This window comes from Phoenix dactylifera, chromosome 8, assembly GCF_009389715.1.
Source record: "Phoenix dactylifera cultivar Barhee BC4 chromosome 8, palm_55x_up_171113_PBpolish2nd_filt_p, whole genome shotgun sequence".
NCBI lineage: Eukaryota > Viridiplantae > Streptophyta > Magnoliopsida > Arecales > Arecaceae > Phoenix > Phoenix dactylifera.
In genome coordinates, this window is record NC_052399.1 from 23,454,321 (window position 1) to 23,477,985 (window position 23,665).

At 36.5% G+C, this 23,665-nt stretch overlaps 1 protein-coding gene across 4 annotated transcripts in view; it reads left to right on the forward strand.

Annotated features, from left to right (window-relative positions):
- The window catches only part of LOC103697535 (DNA mismatch repair protein MSH5), a 35,663-nt gene extending 16,053 nt beyond the window's left edge, over positions 1-19,610 (forward strand). The window contains exons 21-34 of one of the 4 annotated variants that reach the window (XM_039129306.1): positions 2,188-2,284; positions 2,424-2,513; positions 2,677-2,741; positions 2,818-2,876; positions 7,429-7,505; positions 7,577-7,663; positions 7,743-7,804; positions 7,911-7,972; positions 17,257-17,310; positions 17,387-17,472; positions 17,574-17,605; positions 17,690-17,713; positions 18,264-18,379; positions 18,617-18,804. In XM_039129306.1, coding sequence (XP_038985234.1) covers positions 2,188-2,284; positions 2,424-2,513; positions 2,677-2,741; positions 2,818-2,876; positions 7,429-7,505; positions 7,577-7,663; positions 7,743-7,804; positions 7,911-7,972; positions 17,257-17,310; positions 17,387-17,472; positions 17,574-17,605; positions 17,690-17,713; positions 18,264-18,379; positions 18,617-18,706 — 1,001 coding nt within the window. In that variant the 3' untranslated portion in view covers positions 18,707-18,804. Of the gene's footprint in view, positions 1-2,187; positions 2,285-2,423; positions 2,514-2,676; positions 2,742-2,817; positions 2,877-7,428; positions 7,506-7,576; positions 7,664-7,742; positions 7,805-7,910; positions 7,973-17,256; positions 17,311-17,386; positions 17,473-17,573; positions 17,606-17,689; positions 17,840-18,263; positions 18,380-18,616 lie in introns of those variants that run through there. The other 3 variants (XM_039129308.1, XM_039129307.1, XM_039129309.1) reach the window with 3 other exon arrangements.
- The last annotated feature ends 4,055 nt before the right edge of the window (positions 19,611-23,665 follow it).

The following is a 23,665-nucleotide window of genomic DNA, read 5'->3' on the forward strand; positions in this document are numbered from 1 at the left end:
CTATTGCAGAAATATGCTTTTAGAACAAATTAATTGCACATTACTTTGTAAGATTATCGGAGAATATGCTTTTAGAACAACTTAATTGCACATTACTTTGTAAGATTATCAGAGAATGCTTTAACTTCAAGTTTTTCAGCTACTATCTGAAATTTATGTTATTTATGAAGAGGAAAATAGATTTCTTTTACTGCGAACCCTGCAACTATTGAAAAACTTAAATAGTTTGTGACTTATTCATCCAAAGTGTCTTCATGTTTGTATATTGATTGGGCAATATAATGTGGTTTTGCTTAATATTATGATAGATATTGCTGATACTAATTCATCATTGTAAGTCATTAAAAGTTATTTGATTTCTCAAAATTTAATCTTCATCTACATCTTGCTTTTGCTACTCTGGCTATTATTTTCTTTGTAAACATATGTTAACATGTGTAATCAAATCTGAAGAATGATTTGATGATGCTATTCCTTACTGCTTCTTAATCATATTAAATGTGATATAACATGGATCATAACATTTAACCATATGAATCAAGTGCCTTAGATAGCTGGTGAATAATAGAAAGAGCAATTGTCAGGGGCTCGATATCAACTCTGTGTTTCATATGCTTCATTCAAATATTCCCCAAGAGTTCCTCTTGCAACTTCTATCTAATTATTCATTTTTTTCTATCAAGATGTTGAGCTACTTGAGCTTATGCCTAATCATCTCTAATTGATTTTATAACTGTTCATATTTACTCTTCTAACTCAATGTGAACTGCAGTATAACAGGAATAATAGTGTTTACCATTGACTTAGGTAAACTCTAAATTGCAGGTGGATAATGTTGACCCAATGGATTGATTTTGATGAGGACAAAACATTTGAGTATGATACTAATAATTTCTGTTTTTGGAGTGGTTAATTTGTTGTATGAAGAAGTATGAAGAAGTTTTTTGAAGAGTTTTGGCAGTTTCTGTAGTGGATGAGTCGACCCTTGAAGATCACGAGTCAACCCCTGAAAATTACGAGTAGACCCATTTGCACCTAACAACATTAATAGCTAGTTTTTCTGTAAAACCAAAATAGCCATATTCATTTTCAATGGCTATTTTAGCCTCTCTAACGACTAGAAATATCTTCCAACTAGTTTTTGAAGATATAAATGCATAAACACCCAAGGAAGACAATAAGAAGAGGGGATCAAGGAAAGTGAGTGGATAAGGTAAAAGAAAAAGAATACACATCTATCACCAATTCTTGAGCTTCAACTTGAGGATCAATCTGAGAAGTGACCATTCAAAGCCTCCACCCACTTTAGAGAGAGCTTCCAAATATTGATAGAGAGCTTCAACTTCCTATCACTTAGTTTCTCCACAAGATCTGGAGCGAGCAAGAAAGGAAAAGGAAAAGAGTTGAATTCTGTTCACCAAGATCCCAACTTCCAAAGCAATCAAACTTGAGCTTCAACGACATTAATCCAACTTTCGTAGGGGTTATATTGTATGTATTTTCTATCTTTCTTTTGTACACAAGATTAGAAAATCTCGTGTGGGGTTTTTGGTGCGGCCGATAGCATGAAAATTAGCTGCTTTGTAAGGTTTGGCTGTACCTGTAAAACAGCTAGGTTGCGGTCGATTGCCCTGAATATTCGACTAAGTTTTGCTGAGCTTGGAAATCAGCAAAGACTCCCTAAAGGTTAGAACTCGGGGTTGGTTTAACTGTACCAACAAAATAATTTGATTTTGGTTGATTGCCAGGAAAAATCTACTAGGTTTGGTTGTGAGCCCGAAAAACAACTGAGTTGTAATCTTGTTTATAGATTATAGTGAAATTCTCAAGGGGGAAGCCTTGGAGAGTGGATGTAGGAGCTGAGTTTGGCTTCGAACCACTATAAAATCTTGGTATTTGATTTGTTTGTGCTTGTTCTTATCTTCTGCATTTATTTATCATTCATTTTGCTGTGCATACCTAAATTTCAGATTAGTTTTACTTAAGAATTGTTTAAGTTTTTAAAAAGATTTGAAAAATCCAATTCACCCCCCCTCTTGGGTTGTCATCTTGGGCACAACAGATAAAGTAAAATTAAGAGTTTGGTTTGTCATATAACAACACATCCTATTTATATTTACTACATCAGGACATGGATTGTAACCTTTAACAGAGTCTAAGATTCACATCCCTTGAATCCTGGTGCAGACATGGAGAGAGCAATTATTAGGGACTTGGTGTCTCGTATAACTCATTTTGTACCTCACTTAATCAAGGCAGTGAATTTTGCAGCAGAACTGGATTGGTAATTTTGACGATAGATAAATATTTTAAAATATTTCAGTTTATTCCTCTTATTGACCCATGAGGCTGTTACTTGCCTTTTTGTTCTTTGTGGTGTACTTAATGATATGTGTGCTTTTCTCATGTAATACTCCTACTAGCTTTTTGTCACTAGCACTGGTTGCTCAGCAGAACAATTATGTGCGGCCCATCTTGACTGAGGACACATTGCTAGATATACAGAATGGCAGGTTAATCTTCCTTTTTCTGTAGGAATGGACTTATCATTGATATAAGTTTTTCCTTTCTTCCTTAGCTTATTGGCTTTTGGTAATAGAGTTCCAGTTTCTAATATTAGGTTTATGGTAATTGAGTTACCAGTGTGATTGGTTGCTAACTCTTTTAGCATTCCAGACATGTTTTGCAGGAAATGACTATTGACACTTTTGTTCCAAATGATACAAAAATTCTTAATATGGGTAACCAGTGACATGATTTTCTACACTTGACAAATCACATTAAATACTTATATGATAGCTGTTCTGTCTTCTGCAGGAAGAATAAACATCATAACTGGTCCTAACTACTCAGGGAAAAGCATTTATATTAAGCAGGTGAAATTGTCATAGCCATTGTAACATTTATGATTCCTCCTCTTGTTATTCAAGTCAAGTTTATCTTTATATTTGGATGTCATAACAGATTTTATATGTGCTACGCTTCTATTGTATATGTATGCTTTCAGTGTTTGGGTGGTCGTCTCAATGAACCTTTACCGCTGCTATTATTAGCCTACATTTACATGTTATACGCATAGGCTTATTAGCCTACATTTACATGCACATATTTCGATTCAATACTTGGGATAATTTCACATGACTTATGTTGTGTTCCTTCTATTTAGAACTCATATTCCAATTTAAACTAGATTTTATAAGAAACTATGTTCATCTATGGTGTACCATTTCAACTTTAGAGAAATCTTAAAAGAAATTGCATTTAACATGTAAGAGTAACTTTCTTTCTCAATCTGAATACTGATCTGGACACTTATTGCTGCTTGCATATGTTGTCATGAACTGATGACATTAAGTTTCTTGACTACCTAGCAACCTTTAATTAATCTTTGATAAAAAACTTATTTTTGCGTATCTTGTTTCTTATCCATGCATGCTATCTCCTTAATATTATAGTAATCTTGAACTTCAGTTTTTTTTTTTTTGCTCCATAGTTCATTTTTCTATAATAACAGCAAAAAATCCTATTCCATATATTTGTTTTGTCCATGACATGATGTTGTTGCATTGTAAAAAAGAGGGTTATGTGTATAGAAGTTTGAGTAGAGCAAGAAAAAAGTATGATATGCAAACTGCTTCTCAAATTAAAAATGCATATACAGTTTGATAATCTGACATATATAAAGAGTTGATAGATTCAGCAAGTCATGATAAATAAGCTAGTTAACAGGAAAATATCCAGAGCAAGATTAAGCTAAGAAGAGAAGGAATAGATAAAATAAAGGTGTCACCATGATTCGTGTAAGTTCTTATTTGAGAAATGGGAATAGGAGGGCTAGAGTGACATCTACTGCTGTAGCAGCTTCCGAGTCGAGCTTCAACATGGGCTAGATACTTATGGAATTTTGTACCCAGTAGTGATCGTAGTGGTAGTATTATCCTAAGGGATGATGGATAAGCTGGTCAGTTGCAGCAAAGAAGCTGTAGATTTCGGTGTGAACAAGGATGGCCTTAGTAGGATACGTGTGTTGTTGCTGGCTTTGCTTCTAAGCGAAGTTGGGCAACAATTGGTCGGAACAAAATGTTGCAGCAGTTGTGACCTTACCAATTTTAGATCAGTATTATTGCATAATTTAACAAAAATAATAAAAAAACTTCAAAAGATACTCAGAAGAAAATAATAGGTGCTATGCTATGATCTAATATATCGATCACGGTATGTAATATCGTACCAAACCTTTGGTTGGTAACTTGGTATCATACCGTATTGACCACGAATCGGAATGTTCCGTTATCTTGTTATGAAATAGGACTCGAACTAGTACGTAACGGTCCTTACCGGGCCGACCTGGTCGAAATTGAGCAAGTCCGGAAGGTTTAGCTGGTAAGCGACTGATTCAAGCCCGACCAGCACCTCCCCCTTAATATTTGATGGAGAAAAGGTCATCACACCCTTTTCTCCCTCTGTTTCACCCCCCAGCGATGTGAGAAGAGGAGAAAGCGAGAAAAAAAGAGCAGAAAGAGAGGGAGAGAATGAAAGGGTAAGTAGAGAGGGTAGATCCTCAGTTCACCAAGGTATATCTTAGATACCATAAATGGGTAAAAATTAAAAAATATGGAGAAAATTTTAAAATATCTTTTTGGATAGAAAATTTTTAAAAATAAAAATGTTAGATTCCAAAAATTAGTATTATACTCGGGGTCTAGGATGCTATCTATTGTCTTTTTTATCACAATTGTTTCTCAAATAAAATCCTAATTTTATAGTAATTCGTAGATTAATTAAGCTATTAGTGTTTACCATGGGCTGAAAAATATGTAGTACCTCCTGCCAGAGGCTACATTAACCATAATTAAAATTTATTTTTTAAGTATTTATTTTAATTAATTTTTTGTTAAAAAATAATTTAAAATATTATTAATTCAAAATTTTATGAAATTTTGGTGGCATGTAAAGATATTTCAGATAATTGTTGGATCATGTATCATATTTTTCTAATAGTTATGTAATTTGTACATATTTTTTGGAAATTTAATATAAAAATATTAATGCAATGAAAATTTAGAATTGGATAAATATTGCTCAGAAATAATTTTTAAGGAAACTAGCAATTTGAGGGGTTTTGTAACCCATGAAAATCATGGATAATTCGTAGATGTACAGAGATAATCGATGCAACTATTTTATGGTTTGACAATGAGTAGTTTTAAAGATTTCAGGGTTAGGTGGTCAACAATGAATCCGAATAGTAAGAAAAGTGAGAATGAGTGGTAGCATGGTGAGATAGTAAGTGGCAATCACCATTGGAGATGCAACAATATTCCTCCAAGGGGAAGGAGGGTGAGGGGTCAACAGATTGAAGCAGCACAAATTGGCATGTTTCCCTATATTACCGCCTACAAGAAATGTTTCTATGGGACATTGATGCTTGACTTGGACCAATCCCAAGAAAGCACTAAAGAAAGGAATAACAAGTTAGACTTGTAGTGTGGTTGACCTTTAGATTATGTAATGATTTGATTTTGTTCCTGTGTCATAATAGCATTATCAAAGGGCGTGAAGGCTGAAGTCACCTTGACAAAGAAACCCACAATCCTACAGCATACAGAATCAACACTAATGTCCTCCCTGAAAGAGATTGACACCTAGGGTCTTGTTTGGTTGGAGAATAGGTGAGGGATATCTCCCCACTTCACCGCTTATTCTGCCAATCAACGTTGGGGAACTGTGAATAGGCTTGTTCCCACTTACACTATCCCAGGGGATACCCCTCCCACTTACGTTATAACTTATAAGACTGTTCTGGGCCTTCTGGCCCTGTCTTTTATTTTGCTTAGGTGGCCCTGTTGCGAATAGCTAATTCCACAGAATTGGGCAGAAACTTATTCTTCCTAATTACCATATTACCCCTGATTATTCTTTTGTCATTATCCACTCTCTAAATACGTAAAATAGAGAGAGAACAATTTTGTACTTGTGTTGAAATCCAAATCATGGCATATAAGCTACTAATATGTTTTTTCCTAAAGCGAGTTCCCCACCAACTGTAGCCGCACCGTCCGCTAAAATTTGTCCCTTTTTAATGTATTTACCCCGCCGAACCTGAGGTTTTTGATGCATACAAGTATTTTTGTTGGAACGTTGATACATCACTAATGGAATACTTATAGTGTCCCCATTACTTGATAAAATGATTTTGTGAGGATCAGTATAAATGATCTTTCCCTCGTGTTCGGCTATAGCTGAAACCCCCGAATCTAGAGCCGTTTGGCGTTCCAGCCCAGTCCCAACAATGCACTTCTCGGACCGAGAAAGCGGAACTGCTTGGCGCTGCATATTAGAACTCATTAAAGCCCGATTCGCATCATTATGCTCGATAAAAGGAATGAGGGAAGCTCCAATAGAAAAATATTGGAAGGGAAAAAAGCTTCTAAAATGAATCTTTTCCCATGCAATAGTAAGGAATTCTTGACGAATCCAGTGCACATTAAGTACACATTATTCCCTACCCTTATCCCTTGCATTCATTCCTCCAACCAAATGCCAACAAACCCTTATCCTGTGGAATAAGTCCATCCCTTCTACAATACCTAGATAACTTTCCCTTATTCCCACAATTTATTCTGCAACCAAATGCTACCAAAGAGAATAAGAAGAAAAGAGAATGATGAAGAAAAGAGATGAATTAAGTAAATTGGTTGCAGGATCTGGTAATCAAGGTCATGCACATTATCTTTTTATTGCATAGGTTTAGTGTGTCCCATCTTGAACATGGAATGACCTAGATGTCCATATGAAGGGACCAGCCATTTAGCACTAATGGGCTGTTACAAGTGCCTTTGGATGATCAGCGGGCTTGGTGAATATGAGTACAATTCTTTGATTATTAATATCTAGGAAGACCATATTGTGCATCATATTCAACACCTACGCATAATTAAACTTACCTTTCATGGCAATAATTTTCTTGGGAAAAATATTAAACATGAAAGAAACTGAAACATGCCTGTCTTATCATCTATAATTGAACATGAAAGCTTAATGAACGAATTTTGAAGTCCGTAAGAGCGGCTGTTACAAAATATGAGATGCCGTTCATACAAGCTATAAATTCAAAGTAGGCTTCATAAGCACTAGATTTCGTGCTGGTTGCAGCCATCCTCCTTTATATAGTCATTTGTCAGTGTTGAAAAGTTCAGTAAGATGAGATTTTAATCTATTATTTTAGTGTTTCTAAGACTAAATTCTCTCTATTTTTTTACATGTTTGGAACATGACAAAATGAGTTAATCACATAACATGTTTCAGAACATGGCATGCAAGTTTTTTTGTATTCATAACTTGAATATACAATATTAAGGAAAATATGCTACTAGAACAGATCATGAAATGTTTAATTTATAACCTTATGGACAACTTATGTTTCAGGTGGCTTTGGTGGTTTTTCTTTCTCATGTTGGAAGCTTTGTACCAGCTGATGCTGCTGTTGTTGGAATGACTGATAGGTTTGATATGATAAATGTAAACATAGTCATTCACGAGGGCTTTGATTGATGACAATATGTTAATTTGATAGGATATTTTGTGCTATGGGAAGCAAACCCATGACAACTAGACAATCAACTTTTATGATTGACCTTCATCAAGTGGGAATGATGCTTAGGTATTTGTCATATTATTTATGTCCAAGTCATTTATATATCATCTTCTGAATTTTTATTGGTCAATGATGATCTTTGTAGGCAAGCAACATCACGGTCCTTGTGCTTGTTGGATGAATTTGGTAAGGGTACACTGACAAAAGGTGAGGCCATTAGATTGTATACAATTTATTTTTTGGTAGCTATGTTATAACCATTTTAAGAAGCATAAGCATGATGGGCTTTCTTTATCAATTAAAAAATATGTAGATGGCATTGGTCTGCTTGGAGGAGCTATAGATCATTTTGCAAACTATGATTGTCCTCCAAAGGTTAGATAAGACACAACCAGATCTTTGTTAATTTTTTGTTGCAAGTATACTATTATTTGCAAATGTCATGCATGGTTGTCTCAACATAGCTTTTTAAGCCAATTTTCTTTCTAATCTGTACAAATATACTTGATAATATCACTATTGGGAAAAAAACTCTATAAGCATTTCTCACTTGTTAATTTTGGATCCCATCAGAATCTTATATTAATTTTACTTGGCACTTGCGGTGCATGTGAGTGACAATAACTTTTGGTGTTCGGTGTGCGAGTATCTGTGGAGACAGGTTACCACATAAGAGAACATATGGATGGCTATCATTAAATTGAAAAGAGGGAGAGTAGATTGAGATATGATTTGTGGGTTGGGATGCCAAATTTTTTTTATTTTTCATGTATATAGAGAGAGAGTGCAGGCTGAGCTTGCAAGGGTGGGAAAACCTAAAATAGAATGGCCAAAGGATAGAGAATAACCTTGGGATGCTACTCACCGAGAGGCAACGTATGGCACTTGATCACTCTAATTGTGGATGGATCAAGTGCTTGACCTGTAGGAGGAACCGCTTACTCCAAAAGCAAGAAGACTCACTGAGAATAATTTACTAGAACTCCAAAAGATCCTTTGGCCAATCTATTTTAGGTTTGGACACCTTTGCAAGCTAGGCTTGCACCAAGCTGGTATCAGAGCCAGTTTTGCCTACTGAAGGTTGCTATTAAAGTGGAATTTGTTCTGGCCAAACCTATTCTCGGAGTTTTATGTGTAGTGTTATATGCTATTGGAAAGCTTTCGAATTTCCAAATTATTTAAGAAATATGAAGGGGATTTTTTTGAGGTTCCTGCAAATTATTCTTAGCATGTATTCTTGCTTCTAGAGTGAGTGAATCCTCCTGCAAATCAAGCACTTGGCTTGGTCACGTTAAGTGGCATTCGCAATTAGCAATGTTGAGTGGCATCGTTCACCTCCTAGCATGGTCTACCGAACCGAGCCGAACCGTCCGGTTCGGGCAATACTGAGCCAACCTAAAGCGAAATTGGGTCAGTTTGCCTTGTTTATTTAGTTTTAGCCCCGAACCGGCTAGAATCGGAACTTTGAGCTAGGAATATATTTTTTTGAATATATAAAATTTAAACATATTTTTAAATTTAAAAATATATATAAATAAATAAATAATATGAAAAATTAGTATTATGTATTTTAGATAAATCAGATGTATTTTTTGAGGTAAAAAATTATCTCCGTCGTAACGAAATTTTGTTATTTTTAAATAATTGATAAACTGAGGTGGTTGATAAACCTGCAGGAATGGAACCATGAAGAAAAAAGGAGCCAAAGTGTGACTTTGGTTGGAATCATGGGCAAATGCTCTTAGGCCTGCACCATTGGAAGTGCAACTGGTACAACGCAGAGTTCAAGAAAGGAAGGGTAACTATGTTGAAGCAACACTTAGCTGGTAGTTATCCGGACCAGCTACCACCAGCTAAGTACTGCTTCAACATGGTTACCCTAACGTATCTATGTGCCGGAAATGCCCATGGAAGGTTCAGCGGCTGATGAAGAAGCACTTCACTGATTTTAAAGTAATGAAGGAGGATTTTCAAGAAGAAGGCAGAGGTGGACTGCCGAGTGGCAAAGCCATCTTCCTATCACTCCAGAGAGTCAGAGGAGGTGTCCGCTTTAGATGACGAGAAGATACAGATCCAGGTTGCTATGCAGACGAACCTGGATGATCAGTGATAGCAGAATGAGGTGGCTAGGCATATGGCTCAATTTAGGCCCTCATACTACGAGTCGGGCTCCGAATCTGCGAGCAGCATGGCAGATCTAGTGTTCAGAAGGACCACTTCAGTCAAAAAGGCCATCAGCAGAGGTGGTGGCCGGATTGCATCTATGTTGGGGGATTTTGGTAGCAAAAATAAGCCATCCAGAGAGATTCCACTAGCAACTGCAATCTATGATTTAGATCCACATGCTTCTCCATCAGAGATTCGAAGCAGTGGAGGGTTGACTCAATGCTGAAGAAGGATAAGAAGAAGGATATGTAACAAGTTAGTGAATCTTAGTTTCGTTTCAACCACATTCTAGTGAATGTGTCAGACAATACGTACTACAATTCTGCCATTTTTGCCATACAGGCTGCCGGTCCCGGTGTAGATTCTTTAAGCCCGAAGGACATCTACGATGAGCTTCTAGACAGTAACAAGGAGTGAGAGAAATGGATTGCCTCCTACAAAAGCAAGTGGCCCACATATGGATTGACTGTGATGCAAAAAATGCTAAATCGGCCCGGTTTGGTCTCTGACTGGTCCGGTTCGGCATTAAAAAATGATTTGGGCCCCTATGGGGCCGAAATCCAGTGGTACTGAGCCAGAACCGACCTGAACCGGTCGGTATTAGATGCATACCAGATGGAACTGTCCTGTTCCGTCTGGTATGGCTAGAAATCGGTGCGAAGTAGTTCGCACTGACTTTGGTGCCACAACGCGCCACAGGCTCTATGGCATTAAATGCCACAACGGTGTGCTGTATTAAGACAACCGGTTTGGTACCAGTTCGAACCGATACCGAACTGGTTCCGTGGTCGACCAATATGCCTACCGGTACCGGTTCGGCGATCCTTATTGTGATGTGTGATGGTTGGACCGATCCTACCAAGCGGAGCACCATCAACTTTCTGATATACTGTGATACGAAGACTTTCTTCTACAAGTCGGTTGATACTTCTATTCAGGTGCACGACACCGCGCATATCCTCAAACTGATGGAGGAGCTGATTGATCAGATAGGAGGAAAATGTCGTGCAAGTCATCATTGATAATGGGCCGTAATATAAGGCTATTGGGGAGATTTTGATGGAGCGGCGACTACATATTTTCTGAATCCCATGTGCTGCACATTGTATCGACCTCATGTTGATGGACATTGCAAAAATTCGTAGGGTACAGCAGACAATGGAGATAGTCCAAACCATCATCAAGTATATTTATAACCATACATGGGTACTTTCACTGATGAGGAGGTATGCAGGAAAAGAGATCTTAAGATCAGGAGTCACACAGTTTACTACCAACTACATTGCACTTGATAGCCTTCTAAGAAGAAAGAAGCCCTACATCATATGTTTGTCAGTCTCGAGTGGTAGGAAAGTAGATATACGAGGGCCGACACTGAAGGGAGCTGTGTCAAGGATTTGGTGACGAGACGTACATTCTGGCAGCGGGCCAATGCGATAGTGAAAGTTATCAAACCATTATATGAAGTGCTTCGGACCATGGACAGAAAGAGATACCCCCAGATGGGCTTTCTGTATCACGCAATGGAGAAGGCAAAGACTCAGATTAGGGAGGCAGTTCCAGCCCATGCCTAGGAGTAGATCGGTATCATTAAGCAACGGTGAGACTACCAGATGGGTAGAGACTTGCATCTAGCAGGTAAGAAAGAACATTGAAAATTAGACTACTCTTGTACTTGTATAATTTTACTAAGACAATAACGAACTCTAAGTGCAACATACTATCTAAAGTTCTGAACCCTTGGTTTCAGTACAACACAGCTGGAATTGATATGGATAATGAACTTCTAGTCGGTCTGTGTAATGTCATTTATGTTGGCCCAACTAGGCAACCCAAGAGGGGGGGGTGAATTGAGTTATAAACAAAAAAAAAATAAAGATAAAAATCAAGTATGTAAATGTATGCAAATTGCAAAAATAATGAAGAATTTGAAGCTTTATGCAAATTGAAAACTAGAATGCAAGAGGTGAAATCTTATGTATTTGAGTATGCTATGATAAACTTAAAGCAAGATAAGCAAAAAAAATAGAGAAGAATAAGACACCGAAATTTAAAGTGGTTCGGCCAATGCCTACTCCACTACTCAAAGACCTCTCTTGATATTCACTATGCACTAGCTTCCAAGGTGCTAGTAACCTTTACACAAAAATCTCTTCCCTTCAAAGCTACTTTGTTTTGAGTCTAGAAGTCCACCGACTTCTTCCAAGAGATCTACTCGATCCCTCACTCATAAAACCACGAAGGCTCTCTCACCTTCTCACAACAAATATGTGAGACACCCAAGGTGTGTAATAACTCCCAAGGAGTTGAATTTACAAATGAAGCTCACAAAGAAAGAAAGAAGAGAGGAAGGAAGCTTGACGAATTAAAATCTTCTCTTCTTCTCCAATATAGGCTGAACTAGAATGCTCTCTCTTGATTTTTCTTTCAAACTCTATGGAGCTCTCTTGCTGCAATATAAGGTATGAACCTCCTTTTATAGGCTTGAGAAGCCATTTTCTCATTTGAAACAATTTGAAGCTTTGAAAACCCTTTTTCAACACATTTAATGTAGGCAGATTCGCGTTAGATTTGATTTTTTACTTTGCAGCAGCTTTTTGACAAATCAAAAGGCTGAATTTGACTTAATGGCTAGAGACAAAGTTGTATCCCTTTAAGTTATCTTTCCAACCTGATAAGAATCATCTCAAAAGGACATTTGGTTGAAAAGTTACAGCTAAAAGAAGAAACATATGTCAGCTTGAATTATAGCTATGGATAGATAGATTGTAGACCCTATTACTCATAGCTAACATTCAAATTTGAAAATATATTGAATATAAAAGTTTTAGGTAAATAAGTTTTCTTTCCAGATCAATAAGAATTGCATTAATATTATATTCCAATAAAACGTTATGCCGAAAATACTAATACACGTTCAGAATTCCAGCATCTGCTTTCAAAAGAAATCTTAATTCCTAATTTTCATTCGTTTGCTATAATCATAATAATGAACTAAATTCATTTGTTTGTTATCATCAAAATCAAATAGTAAACCGTTGAAACCATGGGGTTAACAATTTACAAAATGGAGCCTGATCCAGAAGTTGCGGCCCTATGTCTAGAAGAGATAAGTTAACCGGTATCTTCTATTGTTAACATAGTAGAACACAGTTCTTTTTTACAGACCAGAATATTAGAGAGGACAGCGACAGCTTTGGAGTCTCGGCAATTGTCGTAAATAAGAAAAGTACGAATCTAGGTATGTTACACATCAGGAGGACATTTATTTGGCATTAGATGGTTACTAATATGGCACTATCTTATATATTTTTTTTTTCAATATTTTTTGCATCTAAATGGTGGATTCATTTTGGGTTATCCACGAAAAATTTTAAGCAGCTAGCTATTCGGATCCTCCTTCAGACGGCCTTCTCAAGTGGCTGTGAGCGTAATTAGTCCACCTTTGCCCTTATCCACAGCAAGCAGAGAAACTATTTGACATAGAAGCGCCTCAACGATCTTGTATATGTTCACTACAATCTGAGATTGAGGCTGAAATGCATTCAGGAGGAAGTAGAGCTCAAGTACACAGATTCGATCCATAGGGCTTTCGTAGATGATGAGGATGATCCTATGGTTAGATGGCTTGTGGGCCAATAGCAGGAGCTGGAGCTTGATGAGTGAAGATCGCCTCAACGACCGGCCAATTTCATAGACAGCGAGGCTAGGGTCAATGCAGGATAATGGGCTGAGTGCAATATTCCACACATCCTTCCAGCTAATCAATCACAACCATAAGGGAGCCGATCACCATGACTCCTTGTTCGAGATATTCTCTCAAAGATATGATCGAGAGATGCTTAGATGAGGCCATTACGCTACTTGGTCGACTCAGTTAGGAGGGCGATGTACATCCTTCCAGCATAGCTAGGTAGCGAGGGGCACGAAGGGTGAGAAGGCAGTTGCCCAGCACACCAAAAAAAAAAAACAAAATGCACCTGCAGCCCCAAAGAAGAGTGTCAAGGAGCAGTCAGTACACTCAGATTCAGAGATCAGGAGCAGCAGTTCTAGTGGTCATAGATCTGCTGGCCAAGAAGGGAGTGGAGGACAAGAGACCGTCGTTTATGAGACACAGCCGCAAGGTGATCTTCGATTCGCTGGTAAGTCCTAGTTTATACATGCTACATAGGATAGGGACCACAGTGCACGATCTGGTAGAGCCTGTGAGGATACAATTGCATATAGAAGACGGGCTTCTTGAGGTCATTCGGAAGGACACGATACAACTGCAGATGACCTCGCACGTGGAGTAGGATCCATAGATGTATTAGATTCTGAGTCATTTACTGGATCCTATTACCTGCAGCCATAGGCAACCTATGACTCATACGGATACGGATATGGATATGGATATGAATATGGTGCATCTGAGGCATCTTCCGGTGGCTACTATCCTACGCAGCCTAGACATTTTATGGGTCGGATTTTGCTGCCAACATATTTGGATAGGCTCCGCTACAGTTGTATTATCAGCCAGGGGACACTTCTCAGCAAGAGCTTCAGCGAGAGATCCGAGAGTGCTTATAACCCGACGCGCGTTTCTTATGTGATAAACGTATAAAACTACAACGCCACTTGGTTAGAGGGGTGGCTGATGTGCCTCCTAACTATGCCGATAATCCGGATATCTACGAGAGGCATCACCACTCGACCCGATTTTAGATATTGGTATGTATATTATACTTTAAATGTATGTAATTGATTGTATTATTTTATAATTTTTACGTCACTACTTTTGAGGATATATTATGTTGTTCCTTATAGCATGCAACATCTCACTAATATTTTATAATTTGTCTCATTTTAAAATAATAAAATGCATCATTTAGGTTAAACTGGGATCATAGAAACATCAAGAAACGTCAAAAAACATCAAGAAAAGATCAAAAAAAAATCAAAATAGACTTAAAATCATTGAAAAAATTCAAAAAGAGTGATTACCAATTAAATATTTTTGAAAACTCTAAAAAAAATGGGTGTGCCGGTGCCGGTACCGTACGGGCACACCCTCTCATACCGGGCCGGTACGGTACCAAACCGATACAGAACCATACCGGGTGCCGACCGGTATGGGTCCCGGTATCGATTCGGCGGACCTTACCTCCTAGTGAGCGTCATCCTGAGCTTTTATTCTAGATCCTTTGGCCAATCTATTCCAGGTTTGGCCTCCCCTATCCTTTGGTCAATCTATTGCAGGTTTTGCCAGCCTTGCAGTCTCAACTTGCATCAGAGAGGGTGAAAGGCTGGGTTTTTGGTTTTCAAATTTTTAGTTCCTTAGTAAAGTGTTTGGTTTGCCATGGGATTTGTGAGTTGGGATGCAGGATTCCAACTGTTTTATGAGGGAGAGAGAGAGAGTCATTGCTTTTGGTGTTTGAAACTCTCAGTCTCTTGAGAGACAGTTTGATACCACTAATCATGTAAGATCTCATGTGAGAGTTTGTTAAATGTCTAATGGGTATCTCATAGATGTATTTGAATCCTCTTGTTGCTGAAATAAATTTCTTGATTTAAGGCCCTCTTAATCTTCATTCTGACAACCAAGTAGCTGGCATGTAGCTAATAAAACTCGTTATTCATGAACAAACACATACTAGTGAGTAGTGACAAACTGACAATCCACTTAATGAAAAGTTGCATATAAAGAATAATCAAGTGTTACTCTAGGTTGAAGTCCATTTAGTGATATATTGATAGAAGCTTTTAGGGAGAGTCGGCTAGCTTAGGGCTAATGTAATGCTTTGCCTGTAGTTGGAGCATATTAGTGATCTTCACCCACTTAGGGGCATTTGGTCATTCTACCACTCTTTGCATGGTGATAGTAATAATGTTGTCCAAATAATTTGCCACAAATGAATCAATCAAGGACTATTCAATTATTTTCAAACTATTCATGGATTTATCATTTCATGAGTTATTCGCAGCTAATTTAAGAAAATGTTGTCTAGAGGTGGTGGTTTCTGCTATCATTTGTTTTTCTTGCCTCTCACATATTTATTCTTAAGTAAATAAGTATACAAATATTTTAGGAAGCATTTTTTTTTTACTTTGGTTATTCCCACATTTTGGTTATCTGAACTCTTTTCAAACCAAGGCCCGCCTTTTTAGTACAGCTATCGTAGCATATCGAACCATGCGTACTGATACACAGTACGCATATGCATAGTAGTTTGGTATTGGTAAATCATTTTTTATTTTTTTATCTTTTTATTATTTTTGTTTTTGAACTTACTTTAATATTTATGGATGTTTAAATTATGATGTGCACACTTATCGCAGACTAAAACAACATCAAATGGAAAAATTGTTATTCAATTTTTACCTTCTAGGACACAGTTATGGAGGATATTTTTGTTTCCATTTTCCTTGATGCATCAAATGCAGTCAGAAAGTCAAGGTCTCATGTTTTGTGCATATATGAATGAAATTCCTGGCAAACTTGTTTCTTATTATAAAAATTATTTGCCATGTTTCCAATTCTAAGCACCAGAAATCATCCAAGTCTGTGCTGAATGTTGATATGTGCATGTATACTAGCACATTTCTTTTTGCCTGTCTATGTCTTGTTAGCTTATAATTCATTATGCATGGAATGATGATTTATTTCATGTCACCCATGAATGATTTAAAGTTCTTGTTGTACCTTGTTTTAGTACTATTACTATGTGATATAATAAAAGACACATTCAATTGGAAAAAAATGGAAACTTAGATAGTACTTGAGACATGATTGATATTAATTACTCTAAGAACTATCTGGATGCACCTATGCATCTAATTGCAGAAACAAATAGACATTGATCTGTTATAGGACCTTTCTATTTCATTGATATGGATTTTATCTTGAAGAGTTGTTGTGCTTATTTGGCTGTTCTGCAGCATGAAATCATTGTGGACTTATGGTTATTGTCCTGATCTTGGGCTTATGGTTGCACCTCTTTGTATCTCTTTCTAATTTTCTCTGTCTGATTTACAAGCAATATCTACTAGAGAAGCATTGTTGAATAATTCAAGCAAATATTTAGTCGGGTTTCTATATTTGTAGTTGAATAATTCGAGCATGTTTCCTTATTATTGGGCCCTATTTCTAGTATGATTTTGTACCTGGCTTCATCCCTGAATTAGGGGTCATGTCCTATATATTCTCTCCAAGTTACAAAAATACCTAGAAAATTAATTTTAATTAGGATTGATGTAGAACCCTACCAAGAGTACAGCAAAATTTTGGCATTATTTCCCCTGATTTTACCAATATTCGATCTGTTTTAAGCATAAAAATAAAAAAAAAGAGAAGAATGAAAAAAAAAGGGAAGAAATTATTCCTAATCTGGCTTGGATTCAGGCTCAAAATCGTTAAAAGATCCCTCTTCCCTAATTTTTTTTCTCTTCATTAACAGGTCTCTTCAATTAGTTATTTTTGAGTCTAATGCACCTAAGTATTCGACTCCTTGCAGGTTCTGTTATGTACACACTTGATGGAGATATTTAACAAGAGTTGTTTACCCCAGGTATAAATGATTAAGTTACATTTTTGTCCGGGTCTCCATTTTCTTTTGATATGTAATGAGATAAAAACTATTACAGTCTGAAAATATCAAGTTCTACACCATGAGCGTGTTGAGACCTGACAGCAATTTATCAAGCAACGAAGACATTGTTTTTCTATATAGGCATGTTTCAGCTCTTCTAACATATTGCATTTTTCCCTAGTTACTCTGTTAATTTTCTAGTACAATTGGGTCACTAATGTAGTTGTACTTCTGCTGTTAAGGCTCGTGCCTGGTCATGCCCTTTCAAGCTATGGTAGGCCTATTATTTATACTAACTTTTAAGGTGCACTGGTTTTCTATTTTCTTTCCCAGTAAAAGAAAATAATGTATCTTGCAGGGTTACATTGTGCACGGCTTGCTGGTATATTTAAAGAGACGCTTGCAGAGAGTCTTGGTTGTATTGTTGCAAAAGATATTTCAAATGCTTCTACCTTTTCCTAGAGTAAATTTTTGGAGCTGATTTACTGGATAACCTTTGGCTGGAGCAGTTAAGGCGTAAAGTTTCAGTTTCTGACTGTCACAATTACTCTTAGACCCTTTTTTTCTGGTTTTCTTCTGCAAACTATGAAAAATGAACTGAGGGGAAGAATTATCAAAAATCAATAGCCACAAGAAAAATTTTGAAGCTTAACGATAAGTTTGAAAATACAGGAAAACCCTAATTTTGTTTCACTAAACTTTGAGCTAGTACCTCCCATAACCTATATGTATTTGTGTATATGTACACAAGTATACATACATACATACTTTTTTTTTAAAGCAAATTATAATGATCAATCCACATGCACATATAGATGTAAGTATTCCATTAGTCTCACTCTGCCAGACTTTAAATGCAGTGTTAGATCATTTTTTTTAAAAAAAATTAGCTCTCCTGATAATAGAATGGGATAATGGTGTTCTCAATTTAGGAGTACCAGATGAGGTTGTTGAAAGAGCAGCCTTTATTTTGGAGTCATTCAAGTCTAAGAAGCCCATTGATCGCTTGCTCAGCCAGAAATTATTGGCTAAAGACCAGCAATACAAGGTGAACATTAGGATATGATTGAAGAACTGACATTTCTTTCTCTGTTCTTTTTCTCAAAGTTTTAATGATTTGATGCAATCAAGTTTCTTTCAAAGAAGAGAAGAAACTAAGCAAATATTTTTTTTTATTTCCAGAAAAGGTGAGGTTTTAATAACTTTAACAACCAATAGCTGGCCGTTATAATGAGCACATGCTACATCTATATGATGAATGTTGATTGCTCTCAACTGTTTGCAGGATGTGGTGGCGAAACTATTGGCTTTTGACACTTTCAGAGGTGATCTCAACATGTTCTTCCAAGACATCTTCTCAGAATCGTTGTCTTGAATTGAAACATCTGTTGTTAATGACAGAAGGAAAAATTCAAAAACTAATTATGTATACTTTTAGCAACTGTTCGGAAGACAGTTTATGGACAAAATTTCAGATTTTCAGTCTCTGTGCGCATACTATTTGGCCACACCATTATGCTAGTGGTGTGCTTCCATTGCAGCATGCACCTGCTATTTGAGCTATGAACACAAATAAGTGAGATATTAGATGTCAATGGGAGCTGATCTAATAATGAGCTGAGAATAATGTATGCTCATAGAGAAATAAAATTGCTAATGGAAATATAAGCTTGCAAATTATGCTGCATTCTTGAAGTCGATTCTGCCACTTCTAGGATGCAAGCTGTTGGGTGCCTGTTGTATTGCGTTTGTCTCTCTTATTGAAGAGTTTGGCTTCTACTGTTTTGCCGGTAATTCACAACACCTTTCAATGTGTTACCTCTATAGCTCCAAGTCTTATTCTTTTTGAATGAGTTGGAGTAAAGAAGTGGAAAAATTGCAATTCAAAGACACATAATAATGTATTACCCATCTTACTTTTTTATCTTACTTTTATATGGGCTATGCATGTGTAGGAGATCAGTGACCACTTTCAAAAAACCACTTCTAATGCATTGCAGATGCAAGTATAGATTAAAAGTTTGTTGCACAATCTATTTACAAAATTCTCTTGGTTATAGGATGATTCAGGAGGATCCCTAAATTTGATATGAACCATTTTGGTCACTACGGGTAGTGCTGGATATGTTCAAAAGTAAGATCTACCACATCATGAAGCTAAGTTGCAAGTTAAATTTTTGGAGATCATAATTTAGTCATACGATGTTCGATTGAGATAATTTTTTTAAAAAAATTTAGTAACTTCTCAAAAATTACGATGTGATGCTACACCATGTAGGGGATGACACTTCTAACGATCAAGCTCAAATTCTATCATTTGCATTATGAAATGGTTTTCTTTTTGGGTAAAGATTTTTGACTAGGTGTATCTTTCAATTTGAGGAGAATCAGGTGGAGCGATAAAAGATAGAGTTGGTGTAGAAGTTGAGATCTACCTTAAGAAGAATTTTAGTTTTTTCGAGTTTATTTCTATTAGTTATGTCTATTTTAAGAAAAAGAGTCGTATTAGAACTAAAAAGAGGAATCCGATCCGAATTGTTCAAAAGCAGACATCACCTTTATAAATAGAGGTTGTGTATCTAGATTTTAAATCATCAATAAAAGAAAAGAGGGCTTAAGTCCTACTTCGTATTTCTTCAATCTTCGTCTAAATTTCTTTCAAGAGATTCGAGTTGAATAGGTTAAGAAAAATCCTCTTCTCCCCAATGGAATCATAGGACCTAGCAATGTTATGTTAATTTAATGCTAAGAAGTGGTTGGTTCTTTTCTAAAAAAATAGAACACAAGGTAATTCATGTGAATAAAATACCTGTTTTTAGTGATAAAACAAACAACGGTATATGATAATTTTACGAGTGAAGAGGCTTCTAGTTGAATTTGAGGACTATTTATGCCTATCTAACAACCATCATAAGTATAAATCTGACAACAGATAATATCTGATAAGAATGTAAAAGTGGGTGAGGTCATGGGAGGAAAAAGATAGGCATCAGTTTCCTTTTATGCCTACATATTTTCATATTTCTCTGAATGTTCTTGATTAGTAGAATTGGTCGGAAAGAAGTGGTAACAAAAGGTATCTGGCAAAACTGTGCATAAATGGCCAGCATCATTTGTTATTACAGATGGTTGAGTAATTTAGACGTTAAATTACAACACCGTGCATGAAAGCTACTACTTAAAGGTATACTTAATGAGAACCCACTAAGGTTTTTGTTTAGGTTGTCTCCTAGTGGCCATTAGCGAGGAATACCCACTAAATCATAATCAAACTATGTTTTAGCTGGAAAAAAGACTATACAGCATTTTGTGTTGTCTCAGAATCATTTGCAGGTGAAGACTAGATTTTAGCAAGTGTGATGTCTTCGTTTTCTTGAGCAGAGAGAAAATCCAGTACTGCGCTTAGATAGTAGTTTGAATGAAAAGGGTCTCCCAGACAGAAGTCTACATCAATACATCATTTCTTTTTGGCAGCCACTGAAAATTAAAAAAAAAAAAGGGAAAACTTATTTACACTGGGAGAGATTAAAGGGAAGCAGAACCATAAGCATGGCATCACATGGGGTGAACCTTTTTTTTTTGATAAAGTGGGGTGAACCTTTTGAATGGATTCTTGAACACTAACATAAAAGAGAATGAGCTCATATTCAAAGACGAAGATCCGAAGTTGAGGATTTACACCATACCATAATACGAGATAGTTAACAAATTCTATAGGAGTTCCAAAAGAGAGTGGGGAATGCACATTTGCTTGAAACATTTCCCAAATAAGTTTTTTTTCTTCTACGAGCATACATTGATTTTTTCATTTATCAAATAAAAATTCAATTATTGCAAGTAGCATATCAAAGCCTCCTCTTCTACACGGGTCATTTTAGTACTGCTATTTGTATTAGTAATAGAATTTGGCTTTTCTAAAATGAATCTAAGGTGCATGAAGGCATGTCTCTTGATTACAGATATTTTTTTGGATTCAGAAAAAAAAAATAAGATGGTATCAAAATGGTGCAACTAGAATGTATAGCTTGTAGGTGGATTCACAAGGGAATATAAAATAGTTAAGGGAACGCTTATAAAACCAGTTTATAGAATTCAAATCATGCAACCAGAAATATGGCAATATTTTCATCTCCATAAGTTAGAAAGTGCTACCTCCTTTTATTCCTTTTGATGCTATGATGCTGTAAATAGTTGCGTGATATCAACTGTTATATTTTAAGTTGCATTAACTGGTACTAGTAATAGGTCTCACTTTCTAGGAGAGTAATGGTGTTGTTAGAAAGGGCAATTTACTATTCTTTGTAGATTTATTGCGTAGGTATTAGTGCACTTAAGAAAATTGATGAAAGCTATTCCTTCTTATAAGCTTATAATATGTTATACAACCATCTAATCAAAATTTCAACAAAAGCTTAAATCATGGTGGTCAACAACTTCAATATTTGATTGGACTAAAAATATTCCAACAAAAATTGGAGTTACCAGTCTTGCCCAAGATGACAACCCAAAGAGGGGGGGGGGGGATGAATTGGGTTTTCTAAATTTTAGAATCTTAAATTTTATTTATAAATGGATGAATAATTTGGCCTATGTAAAATGTATAAGTGCAGTGGAAGCAAAATTAGTTAAGCTCTAGTTAAATGCAATTAAATTACTTTTAGAATTCAAGCTAGAGCAATTACATAATGATAAAACGAATAAGGCAAGAGGCACAAAATGAACACAATACAAACACAAGCACGTATAGTAGTTCGGTGCGCCCCAGAGCACCTACGTCTACTTCCCAATCGTTTTCTTGGAAATTCACTATAACCCCTCGGATTACAGTTGGATTATTTTGTCGGACTCACAATCCAAAAACCCTACAGTTGGTTTTACGGGATCACCAACAAAACCTAACTGTTGGTTTTATGGCCTTACCAACAAACCTACACCATTGGTTTTATGGGCTTACCAATAAACCTTACAAAGGAATAAGAGAGTTAAAGTACAAAGCTCCTAAATGAGCAAATAAGACAAGTTTGCACTAGAGAGAGAGAAAAGAGAATAGTTATCGATTTGAGGATGCTCTTTTTTTCTTTGCTGAGATTGCTTCACTCTTCAATGGGTTGGTAGAGCTCTTGAAGTTACTTGAATTCTGCTCAACAATCTTTTTTTAAATTTTGAGATGAAGCAATGAATGAAGCTCTCTAGAATTTTCTTTTTCTCTTGAATGCTCGCTTGAATTTCACAAAAGATGTTTTTCCTGATAAATAGTGGCTCTTAAATACTTTTCCAATCCCCAAAAACCAGTTTCTAGGCATTGGATTGGAAAAACTAGCCGTTTATAGCTGTTAGAGTCTTAAAATGTACTTCTACGGAACTAGCCGTTATGCTGTCAGTCGAGCTCGGGTTGACTCAGATTTTGCTGGGGTCGATTCGAGTATTGCTGGGGTCGACTCGAGCTTTCTTGGGATCGACTCTGACAGAAAATTCTAGAGAGCACTTTTCTTCTTAATACAGGTTGGGGTCGACTCGAGCTACAGTAGGGTTGACTTGAGCTATAGTCGAGTAAGCTCTGACAGAGAATTCTATAGAGCAATTTTCTTGTGATACAACCTGGGGTCGACTCGAGCTTTCTTGGGATCGACTCTGACAGGAAATTTTAGAGAGCAGTTTTCTTGTGAAACTTGTTAGGATCGACTCGAGCTATAGTGCTAATTTCTGGGGTTGACTCGAACCTTGTGCCAATCATGCCAAATTGTGCCAGAGTCAGCTCTATACTTTCTGAGGTCGACTTTAGGTCTGTGCCAAAGCGTGCCAAGGTGTGCCATATGTACCAGAATCGGCTCCAAATATCCTGGGGTCGACTCTAATCCTGATTTTCTGCATCTTAAGGTTAGTTTTGCACATGAAACCAATAAAAGATATTGCAAGTAATTTAGGATGCTTGGCACAGTAAAGTTTCATCCCTTTAACTGAGGAAAAGACAGAATTACCCTTTAATAAGGTAACTTGACTCTTAACTTTGTCAAACTGAAATTTAGGTTTTTCCTCAGGTTCTTCTAATAAATTTGTCTTTAAATGAGCTCTTTAGAGTTGTTTTAAACGTATATGTAGGGTGTATCAAGAATGTACCGAGAATGTATCATTTTTTTCTTCCTTAAGTGTTTATGTACTTGATCAATTGAGTTAATGACATTAGTACTTCAATATGACCTCAATGACTTTGTAATCATCAAAATCACACTAGGGTCAAAACAACCAGTTGTTTAGAGAATGGCATATAATTGCAATCTAATCAAGGCTATGTTTTAATTGCATCTGATTATTTATTCTACTATCAAGAACCCAG